The sequence below is a fragment of the Palaemon carinicauda genome, chromosome 21, assembly GCF_036898095.1.
Source record: "Palaemon carinicauda isolate YSFRI2023 chromosome 21, ASM3689809v2, whole genome shotgun sequence".
Classification (NCBI taxonomy): Eukaryota; Metazoa; Arthropoda; class Malacostraca; order Decapoda; family Palaemonidae; genus Palaemon; species Palaemon carinicauda.
The window spans coordinates 20,224,632-20,249,477 of record NC_090745.1 but is presented as its reverse complement, the minus strand read 5'-3'; the positions used below and the strand labels follow the sequence as shown (position 1 = coordinate 20,249,477).

General features: G+C 36.1%; 1 protein-coding gene across 1 annotated transcript in view; it reads left to right on the top strand.

The window, feature by feature from the left end:
* Positions 1-19,519, top strand: part of LOC137614640 (carbohydrate sulfotransferase 11-like) — a 31,194-nt gene extending 11,675 nt beyond the window's left edge. Inside the window, exons 4-8 of the mRNA XM_068344339.1 lie at positions 2,160-2,281; positions 5,243-5,356; positions 6,099-6,338; positions 7,358-7,457; positions 19,369-19,519. Coding sequence (XP_068200440.1) covers positions 2,160-2,281; positions 5,243-5,356; positions 6,099-6,338; positions 7,358-7,457; positions 19,369-19,464 — 672 coding nt within the window. The 3' untranslated portion in view covers positions 19,465-19,519. The remainder of the gene's footprint in view (positions 1-2,159; positions 2,282-5,242; positions 5,357-6,098; positions 6,339-7,357; positions 7,458-19,368) is intronic.
* Positions 19,520-24,846: the final 5,327 nt, after the last annotated feature.

The window sequence follows — 24,846 nt, the reverse complement described above, 5'->3', positions numbered from 1 at the left end:
TTTACCTGCTGGAGCCCTTTCACCTGTAGCATTCTGCTTTTCCAAACAAGGTTGTAACTTGACTGTATATATATATATATATATATATATATATATATATATATATATATATATATATATATATATATATATATATATATATATATATATATATATATATATATATATATATATATATACAGCGGGAAGACCCAGGGCTACATGTCTGGGGACTATGAAGCGTGAAGTAAGAGATGATGAATGGAGAGGTATTGATTTAAAAGCTCAAGAAAGAGACGAGACTGGCGAAATCTAACCGAGACTCTTTGTGTCAATAGGCGTAGAAGGAGATGAAGATATATATATATATATATATATATATATATATATATATATATATATATATATATATATATATGTATATATATATATATATATATATATATATATATATATATATATATTCACTACATATGTATATGTATATATATACTGTATATATATATATATATATATATATATATATATATATATATATATATACATATATATATATATATATATATATATATATATATATATATATATATACATATATATATATATATATATATATATATATATATATATATATATATGTGGGGGTGTGGGTGTGGGTGTGGGTGTGTGCGGATGTATATTTTAATTTCAAACCATTTCCGTTAATTTGGTAGGCCTATTGTTCCAGATAAAATGACAAAATTGTCACTACCACATTCATCCTTTAACTCCATGAATGAAACTTCTGTTATAATATTTTCATCTTTCACCACAACCTACGCACAGTAACTCGTTGAACCCCGTAATTATACAAACTTCGCCCGTCATCTTCCTTGTGTGGATTCTAGCCCTGGGTATCAAGGTCATTTTCAGTACTCCTTTCACAATATTATTATTATTATTATTATTATTATTACTTGCCAAGCTACAACACTAGTTGGAAAAGCCTGATGCTATAAGCCCAAAGGCCCCAACAGTTAAAATAGCCCAGTAGGGAAAGGAAAAAAGGAATAACTACAAGAGAAGTTAAAGAACAATAATAACATTAAAATAAATCTTTCATACATATACTATAAAAAAAAACTTAAAAATAACACGAGGATAAAAGATTCAAAATAACAAGGGTAAAAGAAACAAGATAGAATGATGTGCTCGAGTATACCCTCAAGCAAGAGAACTCTAACCCAAGACAGTGGAAGACCATAGTACAGAGGCTATGGCACTACCCAAGACTAGAGAACAATGGTTTGATTTTGGAGTGTCCTTCTTCTAGAAGAGCTACTTACCATAGCTAGAGGGTCTCCTACCCTTACCAAGAGGAAAGTAGCCACTGAACAATTACAGTGCCGTAGTTAACCTCTTGAGAGAAAAAGAATTGTTTGGTAATTTCAGTGTTGTCATGTTCACGAGGAAAGAGGAGAACGTGTGAATAATAGGCCAGACTATTCTGTGCATGTATCGACAGAGATGAAATAGACCGTAACCAGAGAGATGAGTCCAATGTAGTACTGTTTGGCCAGCCAAAGAACCCAATAACTCTACCGGTAGTATCTCATCGGGTGGCTGGTCCCTAGGCCAACCTACTACCTAAGAATATACTGTGTATATATATATATATATATATATATATATATATATATATATATATATATATATATATATATTTATATAAATAGGCTATACATATATATATATATATATATATATATATATATATATATATATATATATATGTGTGTGTATATATATGTATATATATATATATATATATGTGTGTGTGTGTGTGTGTGTGTGTGTTTGTGTGTGTATATAGAGTAGAGGATATTTAAAAAACATGTAAGAAAAAGAAATGGACATGGGCAGGACATATAATGAGAATGACAGACAATAGATGGACATTGAGAATAATAAAATGGGTCCCTAGTGATTGTAAAAGAAGCAGGGGAGGGAAGAGAAGACGATGGATCGACGAACTAGAGAAGTTTGTGGGCGTGGACTGGCATAGAGACCATAAACAGACTATATATGTGTGCGTTGATTTATATGCATTGACCATTGTAAATGTGTCAATGTAAGCTTTCGTCAAGCTTTGTCTTCTTGCGGATCTATTTAGATATTAAAAAAAAAAACTCTTTGATCAGGTGGGGACATCTACGTGGACGCAGTATTTGATGGAGGCTGGATTTCCTGGTATGTTGAAGAACGTTACACACTGGCACCACACTGCGGAAAGGCTTCTCAGGCCACCAACAAACCGAAAAAGGTAAGTGTTAAGAGGGCTAGGTAAAATTGATGTCATTATTATTATTATTATTATTATTATTATTATTATTATTATTAGTAGTAGTAGTAGTAGTAGTAGTAGTAGTAGTAGTAGTAGTAGTAGTAGTAGTAGTTTTTATGTGATGATATGTACCTTAATATAATTGAATATGACGTGGCATCACATTATATTTATTAAGGCAGACTGTACAGCATCTGGCACTAGAATTCCCAAGGATCAGGGGTGATAAATGTATATTTTCAGTGTAAATTTTCATCAGGAATTAATCTCTTATGGCATCATTACTGCATATTATTTTTTCATATAACCTTATATGTTGTCAATAATGATATTATTTATTTCCTGGTGGGTTTTGATATTTAGGAAAAAAAGGTATTTGTGAACCTTTTATTTTGTAGCATCAGCGTTAATATTCCCAAAGCCTGAGGCCTGAGGATTATTGAGATGTTCTCATTTTGATAATAATATACTTTGGGTTGTCTCAGCGCAAAGACTTAGTGAAGCACAGGTCTCAAAGTTGATGTCAATCTCAGTTCGTTGCCGCTATACTGTGCACCATACACTGCATTATTGTATTGAACTAAGCACCAACCACCCAACCACATTACCACTGTACTATCCTCCTGACTAGTACAGTGGTAACGTTTTCGCCTAGCATTCGCATAGCAGCAGATTGATCCCCGCTCGGAACCATGAGTTTAAGGTGTTTACTGGGGAGGCCACTGCTGTGGTTGGGCAGCACAGTGGGGGGTTAGGCTTTCCCGGCTGACGTTCTGATGAGCATCTATTTTAATGAAACGGGAACTAAACCCAGCCACCTTTACCTTTAATATTGGTGTTGTGACGGCCCGAGAGAGGGTTGTGAACTCAAAGGCAGGATGCAATCAACTGAGTACTTTATTAAGGAACACTCTCCTTTATATACAAAACCTCAAGGCAACAGGAAAATACATGTTCGAGAAAGTGACAATGTTACAGAGGAAAACCGGAGACATGATCATTCAGGTTCTTTTTAGTGCGAGGGAAGAGCGCAGATACAAGCATAATATATACAAAATAATTTATGTACGATCGTGTGACACATGGTTGGTACATGGCTCCCCCCCTAAAAATGACATACTGTACATGTTAAATAGGGCGCCCTGATCTAGAGAGGCGAACTGTAGGCGGGTCATCTGGCAGAAGATAAGCAGGTTTTAGACGATCAATGGAGACCCAGTCTTCTTTGCCACGAATGTTTAGTAGGAATGCTTTCGGACTACGTCGGATCACAAGGAAAGTGCCCGTGTAAGGGGGCGTTAGTGGTGGCTTGCTAGTGTCGTTGCGCAGGAAGACGTGCGTTGCAGAGTGCAAGTCCGTTGGTATGTGATGCTTCGCTGGGGGCTTGTAAGTCTGGCGGCACGGAGTAAATTTTCCCACGATGTGACTTATGCGCTGGAGATCATCGGAGGAGGTTGTAGAAGGAAAAAATTCGGCAGGGACGACCAACGGGTCGCCATACACCATTTCACCTGCCGAGACGTCGAGGGCGTCTTTAGGAGTGGTCCTTAGTCCCAGGAGGACCCAGGGAAGCTGAGTAAACCAGTTGCCATCCTTGCAGCGGGACATCAAAGCCGCTTTGAGGGTGCGATGAAAACGTTCAACCATTCCATTGGCAGCGGGGTTGTAGGCCGTTGTCTGATGTAGGGTGATGCCCAGGAGATTCGCTAATGACGTCCACAATTGAGATGTGAAAGTGGTTCCTCTGTTAGAAGTAATATGCTCAGGGATACCGAATCTTGAAATCCATCCAGAGAGTAAGGCAGATGTACATTAGGCGGACGTTGCAGTTTCCATGGGAATGGCTTCAGGCCAACGAGTGAAGCGGTCGATGACGGTAAACAGGTAACGATGTCCTTGTGATATGGGTAGGGGGCCTACAACGTCGACGTGAATGTGTGCGAAACGACGCTGAGGTTGAGGAAAGGTGCCCACTCCTGAATCCGTGTGTCGATGTACTTTGGAAGTTTGGCAAGAAGTACATGCGCGGACCCAATCCTTAGTATCCTTAGAAATGCCGTGCCAAATGAACCTGATAATACCCCTTCAGGAGGTCGAGCGTAGAGAAAACCTTCGCTTTGTGCAGGTAGGAGGTCACGTCGGCAATGTTTGGGAGGGGGTAGTGATCCGGTTCTGTTTGGATGTTCAGGCGCCTGTAATCCCCGCACGGACGGAGGGAGCTGTCTTTCTTCAGAACGATGTGTAAGGGTGACGACCATGGACTGGAGGCCTTTTGGCAAAGGCCCATTTCCTCCATTTCAGCGAACGTCTGTTTGGCGGCTGCCAATTGTTCCGGTGCCAGACGTCTGAATTTTGCGAAGACTGGGGGTCCCGTTGTCTTGATATGGTGATAAATACCGTGCTTGGCAGGAACCGTGGGCGTTTGGCGAAGTTCTGGACGGAAAAATTCCGGGTACGACGTGAGGAGGTGGGCGTAGGAAAATACATGTTCGAGAAAGTGACAATGTTACAGAGGAAAACCGGAGACATGATCATTCAGGTTCTTTTTAGTGCGAGGGAAGAGCGCAGATACAAGCATAATATATACAAAATAATTTATGTACGATCGTGTGACACTCGGTTGGTACAGGGTTATGATGGAAGTCGCCCGTATTCGTCTAAGTAGTGTAACACTAAGACCCACACAAACAGGCCCTGTGTAATACTGTCATGAGCGACTCCAGTTATGCAATCAATGTTGCGAATATCTTATTCAGGACAGTTTGTTTTTCACCTCCTTCGAAGTATCACTTGCATAATCATAATTTAGGAAAGACGAATATTCAGTTATTCGTCGAAATGTAGCTTTAGGGTGCGCATGTAAAGCTATTTATTTAAGCGAAGTAATAAGGTAATCAATTATGCTTGTCGCTAATGGATTGTACATTCTACACTTTACAGTGATATCTCGATTAGTATGATGAAGAAATACACGAAGATTATTCTAGTGAGAGATCCCTTCGCTCGTATCGTCTCTGCCTATTTAGACAAAATTGCCCGGATGAGATTTTCCTCGTGAGTATCATCGAGTCCGTTCAATTAAAATAAGTAAAAATATAACTAAAATCCAAGTTCATAAGTCTTATACCGAACTCAACATAAAAGTTTCAGTTCATCCCTCATGAAAAATTCTTGTTTTTAATCATATTGAAAAGGACATGTTTTGGGAGATTTCGTTTTGTTGGCTTCAATTGCGATTTTGACTTTGAGTTGAATATAGTACATCATGGGTAATTCATTAAAACCGGGAAAATATATATTTTCTGTATGTAAATCACAAGTTCCATTTATTTTCATCTAATTGTTGTTGTTTTCAGGATTTTCATAAACACACGCATACAGTGTATATATATATATATATATATATATATATATATATATATATATATATATATATATATATATATATATATATATATATATATATATACTGTATATATATATATATATATATATATATATATATATATATATATATATATATACTGTATACTGTGTATATATAAATATATATATATATATATATATATATATATATATATACTGTATATATATATATATATATATGTGTGTGTGTGTGTGTGTGTGTGTGTGTGTGTGTTTGCTTATGTTTGTGTGGGTGTGTATTTAACAATTGAATAACTCATCTTGCCATCTCTGAAAGAACTTTTATACATAGAAAATAAACAGTTCATCTAATTCCCGCCTGCTCATCTGTAAATCTTCCTATCCCTTCTTTACATGATAATCTTAACAGGCTGTGTCGCTTCATAGTCAGGAAATACCGACCCATCAACTCAAAACTGAATCAACGCCAGCCTTCCTTTGAGGAGTTCGCGCGCTTCCTGGTCGACCAGACGCCTATCAGCGACGACATCAAGGCCAAAAGGAACCATCGGTCGGATCGCCACTGGTTCCACTACTACGCTAACTGCGCCCCTTGCGACATTCAGTACGACATAGTTGCGACCATGGAAACTGTTCATGAGGACACCAGGTGAGGTTGGGACATTCTTGAGGACACTAGGTGATGGAGGATGAGATCAGCTATAGAAGACTATGTGATGTTATTTATACCATTTGTTTCTGTTGAATGGTAGTACTTTGAGATTGATAAATGGGATAAGTCTTCGGCAAAACATCTCCCCTATAGAGTAAAGAGGATGTGGCTGGTTATATGCACATAGATATATATTTATATCCGGTCACGCTCAGCGACTACTCATCTCTCCCCATCCCTCGGGTAGAGGGATAGAGAAAGTAGCTATAACCTGGTGATAGGGGGTTACCCCGAGAGGTACCCACGAAAACTACAATCTCCACAGATTGCCGAAAGTTTGAAACTGTCGTGTTGTAGTTAGGAAAGGCGAGTGAGTGAGAAAGGTTTCAATCTGTGTGTGCACATCAATCTAAATATTTATAGCAGCCATTTTTTGACGGATCACGTACACTAGTAGGAAATAATTAGTTTTAAAAATCTTTGAATCAGACATTTCTTTGAAATGCAAGTAGTGTAAAGCATTTCTCAAGAGCAAAAGTACTATCACACATTTTAGTATATCTTTAGAGCAATGTCAAAAGTATGTTTTTTTAGAAAAGAAAGAAAACTGACCAGTCTAAGAGTTCTATAAGTTATGTGTAGGCGTTGGGTTATATTTGAGGAGGGAAAGTTTTGATTAGATTAGCCTAATTAAGATACTGTCGCTGAGATCGTTCCCAGATATGAGAACAATTTTCTCTTTTTGTTATACAATTTAATACATTAGTTTTATTCAAACACACACATATATATATAAATATATATACATTTATATATATATATATATATATATATATATATATATATATATATATATATATATATATATATATATATATATATATATATATATATATATACATATATAGATGTATATATATAGTATAATTTATTGCTGCATATGGTGTCCTTGATAAGCCGAATTAATAATTGTTCATAATTTTTCATATATAAATAGATATTTTTATTCATTGCAGATATATCATGGAGAAGTATAAATTGGGCCTCAAAGACACTGTGTGGAATAATCACCAAGCAAAAAGTTCCTCTGAAGAAATGGCTATCAAGTTATTCCAGGTTAGAATTGTTTATTTCTGTAATAATAGTCACCATGGCAATCAAAATCTGCCAACAGATCTTGTGGCAGCAACTTGCTTCTAGTTTAGTTTACGTAAGTATAATATACGCAATGAGTCCCAAATGATACAAGGTATAATTATACGACTATATCAGTTAATTTAACACTGTCCATGGTAATTGTTGATAGACCTGTTTTATTCCATAATTTAATGAACAGTTGGACCTACGTAGCATAGTAACATTCAAATAATTGTTTGTGCGTGTCTTTATCTAGTAATCAAAACACTATTTTAGTTTTGGTCGTCATATTTTCGGACAAAAGCGATCAGCCAGCTCAATTATTGAGTCAAGAGCGACCCAAAGAGCGTTACCAGACTGGTGTAAGGCAACCAATAGCAATCGGAACTCGTATGGTATGCTTACTGCAAACCAACAGGGTAGTACCGTGTTTCACATGCAGGAAACACCACTTCTGATCTTGCTGTCAGTGTGAGCAGACGTCCTGTTTACCTCTCCGGGTTTTGCATCTCATTCAGCTAGGAAGGTTGCCTCTTAATAACAATCACAATTCAGAATTATTACAACTCTTTGTGTAGTATTCACATCAAAGAAGACTTAGAAGAAATAAGACAGTGGTTTGGACTTCAAGTTCTTTCCCAGTGTGACGGCGCCGAGTAAGGGTGTGAACTCAAAGGCAGATTGGAAACGACTGAGTTCACACCCTTACTCGGCGCCGTCACATTGGTGACCCCGGAGTGACCAATGTGACGGCGCCAGTCGTTTCCAATCTGCCTTTGAGTTCACACCCTTACTCGGCGCCGTCACATTAGAAGAGCGAAGATACAAGCATATTATATACAAAAGGAATTATGTACAATTGTGTGACACACGGTTGGTACATGGCTCCCCCTCTAAAAATGACATACTAAACATGTTAAATAGGTGCCCTGAATCTGGAGAGGTAGTAGTAAAAACTGCGCCGATTAGCGGCAGTGAGTGGCTGTAGAAGTCGTTGGTTTGGGTGCGAGCGAGTGGTGGATGATGGGTGGCTGTTGCCGCTCCGGCTCGTCACGGGGTAGGCGAGTGTGTCCTACGGCATTCATAGGCGTGTGTGTCCTACGGCGTTCATAGGCGTGTCCTACGGCATTCATAGGCGAGTGTGTCCTACGGCATTCATAGGCGTGTGTGTCCTACGGCATTCATAGGCGTGACCTACGGCATTCATAGGCCTACGGTGTTCATAGGCGTGTGTGTCCTACGGCATTCATAGGCCTACGGCATTCATAGGCGTGTGTCCTACGGCATTCATAGGCGTGTCCTACGGCATTCACGTCAGCTTCGGTTGAAGTTGAATAGATGTCCTCTTCGTCACGAGTGGAGGCGTTGATGGAGGTTTGAAAGTCATGAAGTGGGTTCACATCACGAGGAGAGCCGTCTGCGGCAGGTTGCAGGCGAGTGATACTGGTCATTTTCCCGAGGGTGAGCGAAGCCCTTTGGTCCCCCAACGGTTGTTGAGAGAGCTGAAAAGGCGTTGCTATACGGGCGGCTGGCGACGGCGAGTACTGCTGCAGAAGGTATGCGTTGACGGCGTCATAGTAACGGTGAGAGGTGTAGGGTGGATGCGGAGGCGGGAGGAGCGAGTCACTCCGGGGTCACCAATGCATGGACCAAATTGACTGTCGTTTGACTTTAGAACGACCTTCCTATTGCACTTAATGACGCAAGACTAAGTTAAATTGCAAATTTGCATATCATAACCATTCTTTTTGTGTTAACTGTAGGGATGTGAATAGTATCCTCTAAGAGTGTGTTGTCTCAATTGAGGTATGTCAACTTTAGAAATGACACCTTAGCATCCCGTCTTGAGAAGGTAGCCTGTTAACTAGGCACTCTGGCCACTCTTCAACTCCCTCAGTTTTGCTCTGGGCCTCCCCATTCCACGCCGTGCTGAAGAAGGGACTCGTGCTAAATCAGCCCTAATGGGTTCCGGGTATGCGTCTACCTCGATGCAGAGTAGGTCTGAAGTAAAATCATATTCTCCGTTAGCTCAGAGTCAGGTGTTAAGTGTAGTGACAATGATCGTAATTTTAACCAAGCTTGGAAGGGGTAATCAAGGCCGAAGCTGATTGTATCTTCCAGCCTTCCATGTGGAGGGCAAGCCCTTCAAGCAACCTCCAGTTATCCTCATGCAAGAGACAAGGGTTCTTCAGAGAGGGTTATGGGAGAGTGGGGCACTCTACAACTACAGGGTGGAAGTCCAGGGAATGTTCTTTCTTCTCGTTCCTCTGGGGATCAGGGGAAAGTGATTGTAAGGTTTTCTAAAGAACACCCTGTTATTTTTTCAGAAGGGATGAGTTGAAATCCAGGTTCACACTGCACCAGACGGATCTCCTGTTGAGGCTCCTTCACAGTCTTCTCCTCCTCAGACTCCTGTAAAGGGGAGCCCATCATCAGGGCAGCACCTCCAGCCAAGCTGAATACGAAACTTATCACCCTCCTGTCATCTCTAATACTATTGGTTCCCAGAGGAACCAACTGCACAACCTTTGGGATCAAGAGGGTCATTCTATTCAAGTTCAATGGACAGAGACAATCAGATAGAACTAGTCTGATGGTCCAATCCAGTGAACTTGAATTAAGGTCTACCGTCAACCCTTCTCCCAGATGTTATATTTTACTACGCTTTGGATTCCGGATGGGGAGCTTTAATAGGGGACCAGTTAATGTCAGGGTTGTTGACGACACAGGAATCAGGGGAATTTATCAATTGGAGGTAACTTATCAAGTGTTGTTGTGGTGTTCATTGATGGTTATTATTATTATTATTATTATTATTATTATTATTATTATTATTATTATTATTATTATTTTATTATTATTATTATTATTATTATTAGCTAAGCTACAACCCTAGTCCAAGGAAGGAAGGAGCAACAAGGTCACAGTCATTGGACAACCTCGCTAAAGAGATTGTGGCGTTGTCAGAGGGAAAGATTGTTACCCTCATACCAAAGTTCATCATAGGCAAGGCGAATGTGACAGCTGATGCTCTGAGTTGAAGGTACCGGACCTTGAACTTAGAATTGGCCATTTGCCAACAAATGGTGTACAGTTTAGTTCATCTGTGGTTAGCAATGGTGGATATGTTTGCCACATCGATGATCCACAGACATCAGGCATACAGTTCCCACATCGATCCTGGGTTAGTGGAGACAGATGTGATGCTTCAAGGCAGGAGACATCTTCAGGGGTACTCCTTTCCTCCATTTCTTCTGGTCATGCCCTTTAGGCTTCAAGAAGAATCGTTTCACTTGGAGCTGTTAGGAGACACCCTGAGGAGGTTGTATATTACACGAGACCTCCTCATACAACCTCATCAGCATGTTTTTCATCTCACACCACAAGCACCTCAGCTGACTACATTGAGACTATCCACGATTCACCATGGCTTGGGGGAGTCTCTAGACAGGTAGCCCAACAAATTACCTTCTCTTGAAGGGATTCCATTCATATAAACGACCAGTACAAGTGGATGATATTCAGGGGGTGGTGTAAGGAATTAAAACTTTCGATCTTGAACCAGACAGTTGCCAAGAACACAGATTTCCTGCTCTTCCTTCATAAAGGGTAACACCTTTCAGTTCCACCCATTGAGATACATAGCTACAGTCTTTAAATTCGCTTTCAGGGAGGTCCTCAAAGTCCCAATCATTACTGATCTCATTAGGTCTTATGAGCTGAAGTTCCTAGAATGGTGATTTTAGCTCCTTCATGGGACATAGATGTGATTTTTAAGGCTTTACGTAGAGGGCTCTATGAACCATGAACATCAGCAGATTTTTTAACTTTATCCATAAAGGCATTTTTCCTCATGACCTTAGCAACTGCGAAGAGAGTTGGAGAAAAGCAGGCACTTTCAGCAGTGTGACTTGGGGGAAGGAATTTTACTTTGAGTTACTTGCCAGGATTCCAAGAAAATAGAGTTATTCAAACCCTCTTCCTCAGGAATTTATTCTGATGTCTTTCAGCGAGAGTGGGTAGAGATGATGAAGAGAGACTTCTGTACCCAGTAAGAGCTCTTCATAATTACCTGAACAAGATGAAGACCATCCCGCCACATCCTCTTCGTCTCTCCTAAACACCCGAACAAGGCCTTGTAAAAGAATGTGATGACCTTCCTTTCTAGACAGGTCATTGGGCTGGTGTCTGGGGCATCGCCCACTTCATCGACTCAAGGGAAAGCATCAGGAGCCCACAGTAGTAGGGGTATGGATACTTCTGTATATTATTGGACCAAACCATTGTCTTCTATCTAGAAGGCTGTGACATCGAGGTCCAACTCTGTTTTTTCCTCATTTTGCTTAAAAGATTTAGCGTCTGTATATAATAATGTCCTTTCCTTAGGTATCATTGTGGCAGTTGGCAGATTCATTGCTTAACCACCGTGATTGCTGTTCCCTCTCCGTCCTGAACTTGACTGGAGAGGCAAAACTCTCGTCATACCTTCAACATGTACTGACGATTGAACCCTCTCAACAGAAGCAACACCTTGAGAGTTAGAGATAATTCAGTGAAAGTCTTCATGCATAAACAACAGAACCCCTTCAACAGAAGTGACACCTTAAAGGGCCTAGATTGTTGAATGCAGAACACCATGTACCACCAATCGAACCGCTTCAAAGTAAGTGACACCTTAGAGAGTATAGATGGCCGAGTACAGAACCTCTCACAACGTCATAAGTATCTGAAACATGACCAAACAGTTGGGAAAGAACCACTACATTAGTGGCTTTGTCAGCAGAGTGACCATAGAGGATGCCTAGACAGTAGCCTCCTATGGATTTAACCCTGACATGGTGACTGGTGACAAACTGACGATCCTGCTGCGTATTAGACAAATGTAATTTTGAATTTAAAATTAGTTTTCTAATACTCACCTGCACAATCGACATCAGATGCCTTCCCACCTACCCCACTATCAATGATCAGAGCAGGATCAGATATTCCTTACACCTGGAGAACATCAAAAGTGGTGTTACTTGTTGGTGTGACAGGATACTAACCTGTTGGTGTGCGAGAAATATACCACACGAGTTCCGAGTGCTTTTGGTTGCCTTACATTGCTCTGTTATCACTCTTCAGGTTGCTCTTGACTCAAAATTTGAGCCGATAGATCGCTCTTGTCAGAAAAGATGATGACCAAAACAATGATAGTCTCTATAACTAGTAAACGACCTGCACAGACAATTATTAGAATGTTACTATGCTACGTGCGTCCACCATGCATTAAATTAATGGAATCATAGACAGCTATTAATTAACATGAACGTTGTTTAATTAACTGATATATAATTATGAATTATACCTTATATCATTGGGGACTTATTTACATAAATGGATCACAGAGTAAATTAAATTCGAACCAGTTTTCTACAGGAAGATCTATCGGCAGATGTTGATTGTGCAGGTGAGTAGGCCCTATTAGAAAACTAATTTTAAATACTCTCTCTCTCTCTCTCTCTCTCTCTCTCTCTCTCTCTCTCTCTCTCTCTCTCTCTCTCTCTCTCTCTCTCTCTCTCTCTCTCTCTAGTGTTTCTGTATGCCGGTGAGTGAGTACACTTGTGTGACCAGATAAATAAGCTGATTTAACGCGGATAACAAAAGGCTATCGAGTGCAATATAGCTACAAGTTTTTGTGAATAGTCGGTGATTAGTTTGAGGTCAGAAAAGTGGGATAAAACGTCGGCATAGGATAGTTATCTTGTGAATTACTAAAAATCTGATCAAGATGGCGCTCTATAACACAAGCAAAGCTTGGAGGGACATTGCTGCAATCAGCAAGAGTAAATTCCATTAGTTGGCGAAACAAGAACTAGACCATTTGGTAACAGAGGTCGCTAGTAGCTCCAACCAGTGTGACGGAAAAATATTCTCAAACATATTGAAACAATATGATCCAACAAACTGGAGCAAGTCTGCGGAAAATATCAGCAAAATAATAGAAGAAATTCCAAAGAAGATCCAGGAGATAAAGAGACTTATAAAGAAAGTTTACATCAATCAACACATTCCATCAAAGAACAATAAGAAGTCCAATATGGTGAATATGCTGATTGATGCATTGGGAAAAAAGAATGCCAAAATGGTGCAATACATGTAAGATGTGGTATTCCATTATTAATCCACATCAGCTTATCAGGAAATACGATGCATGTCATGTACCAACACACCCTACTTTCGCTGAAGTGCAACATAAAATAGAAAATAAAGACACAAAGGTATTCTGCGCAACATGCTTAGTCTAGATAGAAATATAATCAAGTCGAGACTGAATCTGCAAATAGTTGAAGAAGAAGAAGAAGAAGAAGAGAAAAATGAACAGGATATGTCTAAGGATGCAGAGGAAATCATTGATACAACATATGATGCCATTCAACAACATGCTTACGAAGAAATAAATTATCAGATGGAAACAAATAATAGACCCAAGAGACCTTACCCGGACCTACATACTTTTAGGGAAGAGCAAGAACAAGAAAAAAAAAAAAAAAAGAAAGATATAGTCTGCAATTCACTAAAAGTAGGGAATTGCAGATTTGGCGAAAGTTGCTACTACAAGCATCTAAAGATATGCCATAATTATGAAATATATGGTAAATGTGCGTATTTAGACGGATATGTAAATGAATGCAGAGATCTCCATCCAAAAATATGCAAAAACCTGAAAGAAGGAAAAGAATGCAAATTCAACAAAAAATGTCGATATATGCATCATGCAACCATGAATGAAAGTCAGAAAACTCAGCAAACAGAAAAGAAAAATGAAAGCAAAAATGAAACAAAACAAAAAAAAAAAAAGCCGAGTATACACCGCGCTATGCACAAAAGGCCCCAAGATATGATGCCTTTCAACCCAAATATGCACAATTAGAGCCTAACTACAATAAATGCATCTATAGTGCCAGTGGTTGGTGCAGATATGGGGATAATTGCAGGTATACACAAAAATAAATATGAAGGCAAAAGAGCAAATATAATAGAAAAGTTGAATTTTTTAATGGCAGAATTCCTGGAAATGAAGAAAAGAACATCATATCAGAACAGGAAGGAAGCATGGGAGAATCCATATTATTACCAATATTAAATAATGGGGATGAAACACAAACCATAATAGTGATGAATACATAGGGTTTAGTCACGAGTAACTCTAAAAGGAAAATAGAGTTCTTAGAAGAACTAGCCCAAATTGAAAAAATAGAGTTCTTAGAAGAACTAGCCCAAATTGAAAAAATAGATATATTAAATATAATTGAAACATGGTATTCCCAAGAGACTGGCAGTGATAACCAGATAAAGGGTTTCCAAACATATAGATCAGATAGAACAAATAGGAATCAAGGGGGAACCCCAATTTATGGAAGAGACATAAATCAAGGAAAAGTCTGTGAAAAATACAGCAACACAGAAGGTGAATTGATTGCGGTAGAATTTAAATATGAAAAACTAGTGAATATTGTAGTTTACAGACCCTCAAATACTAAGGAGTTTGACATAATAATAGAAAAAATAGATAATATATGTAGAAACCATAAAGACTGGAATATACTCCTATCCGGAGATTTTAACTTTCCTTTCGTGGATTGGAAAGAACGGATAGAAGAAAGTGGTTGTATATATACATATGAAAAAGAGAGTAATAGTAACGCAGAAGATAAGAGGCAATTTGAAAAGCTTCAAGATATGCTATTAGAACATAATATGCAACAAATAAACCACATTCCAACAAGAAAGGACAATGTCCTAGATTTAGTATTTGTGAATGAGGTGAATCATGTTGAAGAAATGATTGTGTATAACACGGGAATTTCAGACCACAATGTCATAGAATTAATATGATATGGAAAATATGATTTTTATAGTAAGAATATAAAATGGTCAGAAATAAATGAAGAATTGAACAAAGAATGGAAAATTGTATTCATAAGTGATAATATACAGGTAAATACGGATATACTGTACAAAATAATGGATGAAATTGTTGAAAAATATGTATCGATAAAGAACTATAAACATCAGACATGCATACCAAGAGACAGAAGGATCTTATTTCAGAAAATTAGAAAGTGGAAGAAAAATCTTGCAAAAGAAAAAAATGTATGGAAAATAGTGGAAATAAAAAGTAAGATAGAAAATGCAGAACAAAAGATTATACAATTGAAAGAAAATGAAAAAGGAACTTAGAAGAAAGGACACTTCAAAATATAAAAAGAAACCCCAAAGTACTTTACTCCTATGCAAAAAAGATGAATAAAGGGAGATTAGAAATAGGCCCTCTATGAATTGAAGGACGGTTAACGAATAAAAAAAAGAAAATATGCAATATATTAGCAGAAAAATATAAGAGTGAGTTCACGCCAAGAATTGTGAATGAGAATAATGAAACAGAAGGGAGAGAAGAAAATGTTGAATATCTAACGAATATAGATATTAATGAAGCAGATATTGTGCAGGCTATACGCGAAATTAAAAATGGATCGGCGGCCAGACCAGATGGAGTTCCAGCGATTTTGTTAAAAAAAACTGCAAACACTATCGCGAAGCCGCTTGCAATACTGCTAAGACAAAGTGTAGATATGAGCGAGATATATGTTAAACATAAATTAGCTTATATAACCCGTATTTTCAAAAGTGGATCAAGACTAGAGGCAAGCAATTATAGACCTGTTAGTCTAACATCACATATTATAAAAGTGTATGAAAGGGTAATAAAAAAGAAAATAATGAATCATATGGTTAAAAATAATATGTTTAATATAGGTCAACACAGTTTTGTGCCCGGAAAAAGTACACAAACTCAACTGATAGCACACAATGAAAACATATACAAAAATATGATAAATAAAAAAGACACAGATGTGACCTATCAAGATTTTGCAAAAGCCTTTGACAAGGTAGACCAAAATATATTAGAGAAAAAAATGGGAAAGTATAATATTGTGGGAAAGATAGGAAAATGAGTAAAAGAATTTCTGCAAAACAGAAAACTGATAGTGGTTGCAAATGACGAGAAATCAGATGAAGATCAGGTAATATCTGGCGTGCCACAGGGTACGGTATTAGCTGCACTGCTGTTTGTTATTATGATCTCAGACATAGACTGTGATGTTGAAAACTCCGTAGTGAGAAGTTTCGCCGATGACACAAGAATAAGTAGAGAAATTACTTGTGATGAAGATAGGAACTCACTACAAAGAGATATAAACAAAATATATGAATGGGGGAGATAAATACGATGGTATTTAACTCCGGTAAATTTGAATTGATAAACTATGGAAACAGAGAAAGAATGGTATATGCATACAGGGGACCTAATAATGAGACAATCGCAAACAAGGAAGCAATTAAAGACCTTGGTGTAATGTTAAACAGGAATATGTTATGCAATGACCTAATAGCAACACTGTTGGCTAAATGTAAAGCAAAAATGGGAATGTTATTCAGACACTTTAAAACAAGAAAAGCTGAACACATGATTATGCTTTACAAAACTTATGTACGTAGTACACTCGAGTACTGCAATGTGATATGGTACCCACACTACCAAAAGGATATTGCACAAATAGAGAGTGTACAAAGGTCCTTTACTGCTAGAATAGAAGTTGACTACTGGGAAAGACTGCAATTTTTAAAACTATACAGTCTAGAAAGGAGAAGAGAACAATACATGATATTACAAGCATGGAAGCAAATCGAAGGAATTACTGAAAACATCATGGAGCTAAAAATATCAGAAAGAGCAACCCGAGGTAGATTAGTAGTGCCCAAAACTATACCAGGAAAACTAAGGAAGGCGCCCAGGACATTAATCCACTACGCACCAGCATCGATAACGCAGCGACTATTTAATGCGCTGCCAGCTCATCTAAGAAACATATCAGGAGTGAGCGCAGATGTGTTTAAGAATAAGCTTGATAAATACCTAAGATGCATCCCAGACCATCCAAGACTGGAAGATGCAAAATACACCGGAAGATGCATTAGCAACTCTCTGGTGGATATACGAGGTGCCTCACACTGAGGGACCTGGGGGAACCCAAACATAGAATAAGGCAATAAGGTAAGGCTCTCTCTCTCTCTCTCTCTCTCTCTCTCTCTCTCTCTCTCTCTCTCTCTCTCTCTCTCTCTCTCTCCACACACACACATTATATATATATACTGTATATATATATATATATATATATATATATATATATATATATATATATATATATATAAATATATATATATATATATATATATATATATATATATATGTGTGTGTGTGTGTGTGTGTGTGTGTGTGTGTTTGTGTTTGTGAGTGTATGTGTGTCTGTTACAAGAAGTCAGAGAAAATGCATTTGATGTAGGCTTGAAGTGATTGGATGAAAAATTAACTGTGAATGTGATGTGGAATGGTTGATGTTTGCAGATAATGCTGTACTGTTTGGGGACAGTGAAGAAAAACTGCAGAAGGTAGTAAGGGGGTTAGTAAATGTCTGCAAGAAGAGAAAGTTGATTGTAAATTGTGCAAGAGTAAGATAAAGAAAAGTAAGAATGAAGTTATGAAGGTTAGATTGGTGATGGAAGAATGGACGTGGCTGCCTTAATATGTAGTTTGGAGAATATCTAAGGGATGACGGCGAGATGGTGAGAAATGTGAGTCACACAGCAGGAAAATCAAGAAAGGTAGCAGGCAGGATGTGTGCAGAAGATTGGTAAGAGACTTGAACTTGCTATTAAGGCCAAAATGGGAATATATGAAGGGATTATTCACCAATTCTCCTTTTGAAGTGGGGTATGAAAGAAAACAGTCGAGCCTGCTGAGATGTAGTATTTATATAGTTTGTGTGTATTAAGAATTTTTAGGGTGAGAAATATTGGTATATAATGACTTAAGTGGTAAAAAGGTTAGCATAGATGAATGAATGATCATAGTATTTTAGGCGGTTTGGTCTTGTGAAAAATAATTACTGGCAACAGGTTTTTGAAAGGAGTGTGCCATTAGAAGTGCTAACTGGTAACAGGAGAAGAGGCCCCTAAATGGGTTGGATAGAATTTTGTAAGCTATATATATATATATATATATATATATATATATATATATATATATATATATATATATATATATATATATATATATATATGTACATATATTTGTATATATGGTTATATATTGTATGCAGTATATATATATATATAGTATATATATATATATATATATATATATATATATATATATATATATATATATATATATATATATATATATGTATATATATATGTATATATATATATATATATATATATATATATATATATATATATATATATATATGTACATATATTTGTATATATGGTTATATATTGTATGCAGTATATATATATATATATATATATATATATATATATATATATATATATATATATATATATATATATATATGTATATATATATATATATATATATATATATATATATATATATATATATATATATATATATATATATATATATATATATATATATATCATCATCATCAGCCTTTACTAGTCCACTGCAGAACAAATGCTTCAGATATACATGTCCTTCCACTTTCGTCTGTATGGTCTTTCTGTGCTAGTTCACACTCACTAAAATGCCGATTTCCTTCATAAATGGAAACATTTCAATAGCCACCATCCTTCAAATGTATTATGTCCTTTAATTATTTTAAAATATCATGAATGTACCGTTTTAAGTATATATAAAACTGTTAAATCTAGAAACACGACCTTATCCCATAAACAATTAGCATTTGTTACGACCAAGCAATGAAGACCTTTTTTTTCCTTCTCTGCTAATTCTATGTTTCTTATCATTCTCACCCAGGAACTTCCACGTAACTTGACGTTGGAACTATACCAGCGTTATCGCGTCGACTTCATGATGTTCGGATATGGCTATGAAAAGTACCTGTCTCCATAGCATCGGGAATATTGTCTGAAATTAGAGTTTAATGTAAATAAAGAAAACAAATGTTTGGTTATGATTTATTTAAAAGTTGGCCCTTTTATAACATGTGAATATTTGACAAATTTGTCTTCTTTGATAGACGTAATATTTATATTATTGCTCTGATAAATTATTATAAAAATCATTATTGTAATGATGATGATGATTATTATTATTATTATTATTATTATTATTATTATTATTATTATTATTATTATTATTATTATTATTATTAATTAGATATCTGAACTCTCAAAAAACTTTGCTAATACTGTGGGAATAAAAATTTTATCAAGATGAAGCTAATAAGTTAGTCAGTGACAGAAATGATACCTTAATGAACGGATAAGATAGAAGTACCGTAGAAAACATTGGTTTATTGTGGTATCGTTTTTTACACTTTACGTTTTTGAGTTTGTAAGAGTAAGAAGAAGCTGCAAATACAGTACTGAGAAAAAAGTATGAAATTATTTGCAGGAGTTATAAGTTGATTATGGTAAGCCAAACCAGAAAATTAGAGATATCGACATCCATTGGATAATTGAAAGGCAAGCGTTGATTTATAAATGGATCTTGGAGGAATGTAATGGATGTATGATGATTGAAAGAAGTGAGTGGTAGAAATATGGAATTATTCAACCATCTCTCCGGTATATAGACAAATTGTGAATGAGAATGAAAGGTAAATTATGCCAAGCATAGCTGTCAAACGTGATTAACGATTTCTATCCAACATATGTCGTGTTTGGTGTCTTCAAACATTGATGAATCCATTGAATGTATCGAGAACATGCTAGGGTACGTTAGGTTAGGTCACATAACTAGACTGAGGTAACGAAAAAATATATAAGATATAAGTGTGAGCAATGACTGGTCAAAGTAAATCCGCAAGGCCAAAATGAGTTAGTGATTGACAATTACAACTTTTCACGTTAAGAAGAGGATGTGTCGGTCAGTATTTGTCTTGAGGGGGATTATTGAGAGTATATATACATGTAGATATGTTTATGTAATGCATGCGTGAATCTTAAGATTATTTAGTATGGTGCTGATAAAATAATTATCAAGCTTAGCTTTTACAGAATACCTGTCAGTTTACAGAGGTATTTAATTTTTGGAAATTTCTACGGATGTGGCTGATGTGTAAATAATGTTTCCAGTAGTTGTTAAAAATGTTTACCGATCAATGAAAACAATAACAGAAACCAAGAGACGAGAAATGATGAGTGGGTTTATATTAGTTATTGCAGCACTACAATTCCTTATTCTTCCTCTATTCCTTTCTGGGCTATTTACCTTGTTGGAGTTCCTGGGCTTATAACATCCTGCTTTTCCAACTAGGGTTGTTGTTTAGCAAGTAATAATAATGATAATGAAAATAATAATAATGATATATTACAAAGGATTTTTAAAGTGATAATTTTCAGATTAAAATTTAAAAAATCTTAAATGATAGCTACAATGAAGTTATGTAGGACAAATATCGAGCCTAATGGTAATGAAAAGATAATACTAGCATGAACACTACGGTTTTATATACCCTCTATAATAAAGAGCAAGTGTATATATATATATATATATATATATATATATATATATATATATATATATATATATATATATATATATATATATATATATATATATATATATACATATATATATATGTATTTCTTTTCGGTAATGCTAAGCGTCATTGCCAAACGTATAACTACTCTCTCTCCCTGTCCCTCGGGTAGGGGGAGAGGAGGTTACCCCGAGAGGTACACTCAGAAACCACAACTGCTGTCTTGTTACTCTTGTAGTTATGAAAAGAGAGGGGTTCGGAAAGGTTGAATCTGTGTGCGTGTCCATGTCTATCTGAATAGCCATAATTTTTTGACGGGTCGCGTACACTTGTCTGTATATATATATATATATATATATATATATATATATATATATATATATATATATATATATATATATATATATATATATATATATATATATATGAGAGGTGATATCTTAATGTAGTGAAAGGGTTTGTGTAACGCCATGATCAGCAAATCTGCACTAGTCAGGTTACCCATACTAGGTTGGTTTGCTGTGAGTGATCAGATAAAAGTCTCCCACCATCGCCAATCTGCACTGGCCAGTGTGGTGATGAAAACTGCAATAGACTTGAAACGGCTACATTGGTATTACAGAAGGAGATAAAAGATGAGTAGCACATATTGGAGAGGTGACTCACTGAAATTCGGAGCTGGGTGATATTTAATCAAGAAAGCAATACAAAGTTGGTTTTTAAGCAAATACCCACAAGCCCCAATATATTTTGTACTATAATCCATAAATTGAATGCAATAAAGGATATAGTGTAAGGACTAGAGAAGTATTGAACAGTAATTAAAGCCTTTCCCTACAATGACATGTAATTCTAAATGTGTTTTGTATTATATAAAATTCTTACAAAATATATTTGATGTTCTTATTTTCATTTTAATGGTAAAGAGAATGAAGCATCAAATGAGTTGATAGAATTCATAGAAGTGTTAAGAAATTGTCCTTAATATATTTCTGTCGCTGAAATGGATGAAGTGGTTCGGTAATTCATGCCCTTGATGCATGCAAGTTTTAATCTTGCCTGGTATTCTTCCTTCTGTGTACGTAAGTCAAGTACAGTATAGGACTTAGCTGTACGAAAATTGGTGAATTTGGGAAAAAGGTTGGTTTCTTTTTCCTGGTATTTCTCATTTACTCGTTAAATGAATGGTAGAGGCAAGGAACAGTTTGCCCAAAGACTGACATTATATACATTATGATCAACCCCCAAGCCCCCTCCCCATCCTAGAGGGCCAGGCGATGGCTACTGGTGACTCAACAGGGAGACCTATAGCTCCCACAAGGATGATGAGGTTGCAGACTCTACAAGAAACTATCGATCTTGAGCGGGACTCAAACTCCTATCTAGTAAATCGACAGATACCAACGTATAAAAAAGACTATCACAACCCGTCCGCATTGTCTAACCTGTCGTATTGAAGTGTAACGTCCGTAAACTGTTAATTAGGTTTTTTATGATGACAAGTGTAGATTATGCTACAAATTGCCATACTTTCATCTGAAGTCAACTCATTTAAATAGCTAACATTTTAATGGTTTTAAAACATACAATAAACATTATGAAAACAATCCAATGTTTTACTTACACGCTTCGGATTTCTGACACCAGTTGAGCCCAAGATGTATTATTGCTTATTTTTTATTGTAAGATATACAGAAGTTAATTGACATTTTATTATAAGGTTCATTAAAAGTTTGTTTTTCTATTGACTATATATAACATATTTGTCTTTGTTCCAGACGACTCTAGATTTTATTTCTCTGTTTTTTTATAGATACACAATCACAGCCGATTTCGATTCTTATTTAGTTTTGTTTAATATCTCCTAGAATTATAAAATTGTGATTACCATTTAAGCCTGCAATTTTTCATGTGCTGACTATAGTTGTGTGCTATCACTTAAGTCATTGTTTTATTACAGGTTAATTTACTAAGAAAACACTTGGTACTTAGTATGTAGTGTTTCATTCAACATCATCAACATTGCCATTCCCTTGCACTTGCCTAACTCGTGATTATATGAACTGTCTGATTCAAGTAACTGCTTCTAAATAAGAGTTTTGTGTTTGCAATTTTAATTCTTCCTATTCTTGATCATTCTGTGTTGTTTGTTGCTGCAGGGCTTAGATGCAGACAATTTCCTCTGTTTCCTTGATATTAACATGAACAATAATTTCCCTATAATGTCAAGCTGCATTCATTTTATTATGTCATACGAGTTTATGCTACCCGTAAAAATTGCTAATAAACATTTAGATGATAGGCACACAGATTCAACCTTTTCCTAGATACAACACGCTAGTTTGAGTAACTTGTGGGAAATTGTTATATATATATATATATATATATATATATATATATATATATATATATATATATATATATATATATATATATATATATATATATATATATATATATGTATATATATATATATATATATATATATATATATATATATATATATATATATATATATATATATATATATATATATATATATATACGGTAGGGAGAGAGCCAGACACGTGCTCTTTAATATATAGGAGAGATTGTTCTAATAGTCTATGAGTAGCAAAGTGCAGATAAAGTTCTCAACAAAACAATCTCATTTACTTTTTGTTAATCATAAGCATATGCAGTATATTTTATGAAAAAAAAAATAATAGCTATGCACGGTGTATTTGTAAAATCCTTAAAAATTGGAACTCTTAGTTTCATTTGCTATACTATTCGGTACTGATATTAAATTAATTGAGTAAGTATTATGAAATATTATTACTAGCTAAGCTACAACCCTTGTTGGAAAAGCACAATACTATAAGCCCATGGGCTCCAACAGGGAAAATAGCCCAGTGAGGAAAGGAAACAAGGAAAAATTAAATATTTTAAGAAGAGTAATGGCATTAAAATAAATATTTCCTATATAAACTTTTAACAAAACAAGAGGAAGAGAAATAAGATAGAAAAGTGAGCTCGAGTGCAGGGCTACCCTCAAGCAAGAGAACTCTAATCCAAGACAGTGGAAGACCATGGTACAAAGGCTATGGCACTACCCAAGACTAGAGAATAATGGTTTGATTTTGGAGTGCCCTTCTCCTAGAAGAGCTGCTTACCTTAACTAAAGAGTCTCTTCTACCCTTAGCAAGAGGAAAGTGGCCACTGAACAATTACAGTGCAGTAACAGTTACCCCTGGGGCGAAGAAGAATTGTGCAGTAATCTCAGTTGCCAGGTGTATGAGAATAGAGGAAAGTATGTAAAGAAAAGGCCAGAGTATTTGGTGTGTGTGTGTGTATGTGTGTGTGTGTGTGTGTAGGCAAAGGGAAAATGAACCATAACCAGAGAGAAGGATCCAATGTAGTACTGTCTGATCAGTCTACCCCATAACTCTAGCGGTAGTATCTCAACGGGTGGCTGGTAAACACAGTAAGTTCAGCATTTATTATATTTTTTTCTGGTCATTTGTTCATAAATTATCTTAGATATATCTGGTAAAAGGACCTTGGGTGCACATACCTACCTCAACGTCGTATAATTGAATATGCATTGTAAACGATTTAGATAAAACAAGAAAATATCACTCACTGGAGGCGTTCTTATAAGCTTTAAATATGTTTGCTTCGATACCCCATTTTATATACTTGTTATTCACCTTATTATATTTTATATTTATCTCTCCGCTGACAACATATCTATCTTAACATACAAATTCGAAGTTGAAGCATTATGCATTCCGATAGCAATATTC